The 5,509-nt window shown below is 40.3% G+C and overlaps 1 protein-coding gene across 1 annotated transcript; it reads left to right on the plus strand.

The window, feature by feature from the left end:
- Positions 1–101: 101 nt before the first annotated feature.
- Positions 102–3,831, plus strand: LOC106012795 (lectin ADEL-like). The gene is made up of 4 exons (XM_035971790.1): positions 102–159; positions 702–917; positions 1,305–1,526; positions 3,614–3,831. The coding sequence occupies exons 1-4, from the start codon at positions 102–104 to the stop codon at positions 3,829–3,831; spliced, it is 714 nt and encodes a 237-aa protein (XP_035827683.1).
- Positions 3,832–5,509: the final 1,678 nt, after the last annotated feature.

The raw sequence follows: 5,509 nt of genomic DNA on the forward strand, positions 1-5,509 counted from the left end.
TGTGGTGTTATATTTTTGTTGTAAAACCCCAAAAAATAAAATAAAGGCCTCAAATGAAGCCCAAGGGGAAAAAAACAACAACAAAAAACAAACAAGACAAGATGAGCGCCGCTGTAGTTCTCGTCCTCTTCTCCGTCCTGACTGCGACACAAGCGTGCGGTCAGTACCTTTTGGAAAACTAGAATTTTAACATGCAGTTAAGAGGTCCGTTTACAGAATAGAGTTTACCGAAAGAAAAGTATAGAATTATGTTAGTGTTGAGTTGCCAATATCTTTTCAAAGTTGTTTGAAAAAAAGGTGGCTGGAAGTACACCAATTTTTAGATAGAGGGGAAATTGGTCAAATGCTATGTCGTCTACTGTTTTACTAACTTCAGCAGTGCCACTAAGACGGTTAGCACAACGCAGAGTCTTGCTATTTGGAACTGACAGAATGGTATAATAATATCACATCATGAAAAGCTGGGGGTCAAATTGCAAAATACTGACAACTTGCTTCTTCACACTAAAGCTGTTTGCTTTTCTTTCTCATAATAAAAAAAATATGAATACGTCTTGGTTGAAAAAAATATAGAAATTTGTAAAATAAATAATATAGATCATTGCATGTTACCTCTTCATTTCATGCCAAAATTAATTTGATGTTTTTGTTTTTCTGTTGCCCCTCCACCTCTATTGCTCTCCACATTTTTAACTCCCTAGAGGGTCCGGACGTGTGCAATGTAATCAGGATGGAAAGTTGGAGCTACGAGTACTCCGAGAAGATTGTGGAAAACGCCACATGGGTCCTCAACATGACGGTCGTAGATCGGCAGTCCGCGACTGAGTGTACCCTGGGTGAATCCTTCGGATACCAGAAAGCTACCCTGTGGGTGAATCATGGCTGTCGAGCTGCTTTCAAAGTTTGTTATCTCCCAGGTAAGTTTTAGTAAGTTTTATTACACTTGCGACATAATGTAATAAGTGCGGAGTATTGTTATAAGAGAATTAACTAACCCGCCAGAAAGTAGAAGACGACAGATGTTTGTTAGGAAAGATGCAAACCACACAAGATCACCACCTGCCAACAACCCACATGTCTCCGGTAAGAACACTTGATTCGTTGTGATTAGCAAAATGTAAGGTGCTTGACGAAGCTTATTTTATTTCTTCAAAAGGCTTTGTTCACTTTTCTTTCCCAGCAACGTTTCCTAATTAATGTTCATTAGTTGAGAAAAATATAGATTATGCCGGACCTTTTCAAGAAATGTTAACGTCGTTCAGAGAATGTGTAGTTCGTTATCCTCGTCATTTCTGACTCCCCAGTGAGGTCGACCAAGTGCAAAGTACTTACGATGGAAAGTTTGAACTATGAGTACGCCGAGCAGAAGGTGAAGAAGGCTGCACTGTTCATCAACATGACCGTTGAAGATCAGCAGTCCGAGGCCAGTTGCGATCTGGATAAATCCTTCGGCTTCGACAATCAGAAATCCATAGTGTGGGTGAATTATGGCTGTCGTGCCGACTTCAATGTCTGTTATATGAAAGGTAGGTTTGAGATGTTAGTTAATTAAGCAAACACCTTCACAGGATGTGAGGCAACTCGCTGGAACTGAGAATATATCGTAGTTTGGACATTTAGAATTTTTGCTACCAACTGGGTATTCCGCGCTTTAGATTTCGAAAAAAAATATTTAGAAGCGAGGTTTTAGTGCGAAAGATTTCTTAAATTTGAAAAATGCAAACTGAGAAATGTATTCAGTTTCAACATGACTTGCATGTATTTGCACAGATTATTAATTTGTCTTAGGGCGAAAACAAAGAGAACGCCGATTTCGGAGACTGACTCAGTAAGCGCCGATAGGTATAAAAGTTCCCTTATGATTTCCAACTTGCCCCACATACAGCTGGCAGACTGCTGGAGGCTTTAAGAACCGATCGGCGTTGTCGGCTTTATCGGTATCCAAACTACGTTCTTATTACGCCGAAAAACTGGGAAGGGCGTCTCGCTGTCAACTCGTGACCTCAGTGATTTCTTGTCCTATTTCCATTTTTTAATAGTAAAACGTGATTTCTTCTAAAGCTCACTCTTTGTTGTGAACTGCTTTCACAGTTATTAAAAATGGAGAAATGGAGATGCGACAAGAAAGCACTGAGGTCGCGAACTCATGCCGTCTCACCGTCGCCCACTCGGGTTGAGCAGTTTGCGTGACGTCACCGGACTGGACAGGGGACAATTTTAAATGGCCATTTCAGAGGTGGAGCTTCACGGTAGACGAAAACTAATTACATTTTTTAAAATCAGCGTCTTCAAATTAGGGTGGCAGCCGAGCAGAATTACATTTTAGGCTATATTTTAGGAATTTCGAGTTTTTTTATCCCCATATATTAAATGCTTCATAAATACCAGCTGTGGGGTTTTTTTTCTTTCTTATATCTAGATCTTGGCTTCAGGCGCCCTCAATGTCTGGCGCCTGTCCGCGTCGATCTTCAGCCGCTTAAGTTTCAGCGTTCTCTATTGTTATCGCCCTTAGATTGCTTAGATCCGCACTATCTTGGCTCGCACTATCATCTTCAGCACATGGTCGTTGTGTTTACTAAACAGCACAAGTTCACAAATAAAACGACTTTGTAAAGTTTAAAAACAGAACGACTGAAATTCGATGGCTGGAGTGTAAACACGGAAGTAAAAAAGCACTAAAAGGGGGAGGGGGTTCCAGATGGGCAGGGGAAATAATTCGTCCATCTTCCGAAACCTTGAGAACTTAAGACAATGGGAATACAAATGCTAAAGAACGTCATACAATTGTCCCTATTTGCAAAAAATAAAAGATGAATATTATGTCAGAATTCAAAGTAAAATATTAAATGGGTTTAGGAAAATAATAATAATAATAATAATAATAATAATAATAATAATAATAATAATAATAATAGATAGCATTTGTATAGCGCATATCCCCGCTCAACAGCAGGCTCTGTGCGCTTTACACAATATTATTACCCCAGCAGACCATAGAACACTCCGAAACATTCTCAGCTTCCCGAGAAGCATACAGTGCAAGCAGCCGATTAAGCGCTCAAACACTAACAAACTGACAATATCTTTCGCTGTCTATAGCCGGATATCCATTCCCACCTGGGTGAAGTGAGGAAAATTCGTGTAAAGTGCCTTTCCCAAGGACACAACGTCGGGCCCCTGACGGGATTCGAACCCACGACCTTACGGTTGCGAGTCCGAGAGCCTAACCACTAGGCCACCGACGCCATAAATGGACATTACGTGGGTTTTTTTCTTGTGGGGCTGGGGAGAACACCTATACGTGTAAACAAACCAGAGTGCCCAGACTCTTGTTGTGGCTTCTAGTGAAAATCTGGGAGAACATCAGAGCAGCGCACTTTTGGGGGAAAATATCAAAGCCGCGCACTTTTTTACGATGTCGATACAATTAGATTGCTGGTTACCAAAACAAAGTAGCCTACCATACAACCATTTAAGTTCCCTCAGCGTTTTTGCTTTTGTTTTGTTTTTTCTTTCAATGAGCTATGGACCAGATATCAGTTAGATTTTGTATTGAATGAATAGGCTTTTGTGGTATAGAAACATTATCTACACTTCCGTGTGTGGTTTCCAGGCATCAGCAGCACCACTACGGTAAACGTGAGCAGCTGGAACTACCAGCACGCCACCAAGATGCTCTCCTCCGCCTCCTGCATCTACTCCATGCAAGTGGCCAAGCAACAGTCCACAGCTGCCTGCACTTTCGGAACCTCTTTTGGTTTTGTGGGCAATACCATGTGGGTCAACGATGGATGCAGAGCTGACTTTAGCGTTGACTACTATACCGCTTAATTAAGGTTTCTCAAAGCTGTCGTATTCCAATTCCATTGACAAGTTTTGCTGTCATATACATTGTATTCCATTGAAAGTTTTGCTGTCATAATATATTCCATTGACAACGTTTGTTTGTTGGGTTGGTTTTTTTTTGCATTAAAAATATAGGAAACAAATCCGTGTATGGTGTTTGTATTTGTTTTCGTTTTCTTCCGTTTACTTACACTCAAGCAATGATAGTGTCTTTTTTGAGGCAGGATAACACATTAAAAAGTTGCATAAATATTTTTTAAATTCACTTTTACTTACTCACTTTCATCTGTAAACGGTTAAAACAAGGTTTTTAGAAAATCACTGTTTAACCTTCCCAGTTCTTTGCATGTGGGTTTTCTAATGTCAAATGACCAACAAAACCTAAACGCTCATTAATGGTTACCTCAAGTTCAGGCGCGTTTTCTTAAATGTCGGCACAAAATCCACCAACGTCGCGCTAAATTATAATATGACGAAATCTCATTTATTAAGTATGTTCAGATTAGAAACGCTGCTTAAAATACACCAACGAAACTTGCCACATTTCAAATTTTCCTTTCTAAAGACGAGCCAAATTTGGAAAAGAGAACCAACTTTCAAAAACCATTGTCACTAAAAGTTTTGATCATCACACGAAAATAATTTCCCTGCAATTCACCCATACAACAGATATTTCTGTTTAAATGGCCATACTATGAACGGTTCCCACGTGAATCTTGTAAGCTTTGAGCGAGACTATACTTCGTTGTGTTTCTTCTCGCTTCCATCTCGGCCTGGCTCATTTTGAGATTAGATGTGTTACACGGGAATAACAAACACAAAGAGCAAAGATAAAGACCATAGATGTTTGACAGGAAATGAGCTAACCACACCAGGGCACTCGCCAACCACCCACTCTCTGTCTTCAAGATCCCGAGACCATTAGGATAGTGCACACAGATTAACTTTATCAGCTTTGCGTCGAATGATTTGAGTGATACAATTAGTCGAGCATGCACATGGAGAAATCAGAGGGATGCCAAATCCTTTTGTCATGTTTAAGAATTTTGTTTTGTTCACAGGCCTACATTTTTGTATTTCAAATACATTCTTGGAATATAACATGCATATAATATGCATTAAAAAACACAAAAAACAACAACCTAGGACCAGAAAATTTTTTCCCTGTGTACATGAGGGACTGTACATAAACTTGGTTCACACAATATGGTGTCATTTATTTTTTGTTTTTAGTAAGCGTTTTAAAGTTCTTGCAACAAAATCAGGCCATATGTGCTGAAGACTAGAGGTGTTACAAGCAAGTAACAAATACAAAAAAGAAAAGTTGAGGACAATAGATGTTAGGAAAGAAGGAGCAATCCGTACCAGCACACCCGCTAACCACCCACTAATTAATGTCACGCGACCAGCTTTTAGTGGAATGATCCGAGTGATACATACTTGCTGAATCCACCTGGTAAGAGCCAAGGCCCACATACTCCGCTTGCGTACGCTTGCGTACTCACAAAGTGTGTATGGAAGTGTTCAACCTTTTATTTCTATATTACCTGGGCCCACTGCGGGCGACACGCTTCCTCACGCTTACGTGAAAAACGTAAGACGTCTGGCAGTGGCAGGTCAAATATTTTCCGTACGCGCTGTGGCTTCACCGACACTGATTTCG

The sequence above is a fragment of the Aplysia californica genome, unplaced genomic scaffold (assembly GCF_000002075.1).
Source record: "Aplysia californica isolate F4 #8 unplaced genomic scaffold, AplCal3.0 scaffold00506, whole genome shotgun sequence".
In the NCBI taxonomy this organism is placed as follows: Eukaryota; Metazoa; Mollusca; class Gastropoda; order Aplysiida; family Aplysiidae; genus Aplysia; species Aplysia californica.

What these genes read in the sequence shown, in the direction of transcription:
- LOC106012795 (XM_035971790.1), top strand. Translation starts at nt 102, where the DNA reads ATGAGCGCCGCTGTAGTTCTCGTCCTCTTCTCCGTCCTGACTGCGACA. An exon ending in GACTGCGACACAAGCGTGCG is followed by an intron (nt 160 to 701) that starts GTCAGTACCTTT and finishes TTAACTCCCTAG; the next exon opens with AGGGTCCGGACGTGTGCAAT. An exon ending in CAATGTCTGTTATATGAAAG is followed by an intron (nt 1,527 to 3,613) that starts GTAGGTTTGAGA and finishes TGTGGTTTCCAG; the next exon opens with GCATCAGCAGCACCACTACG.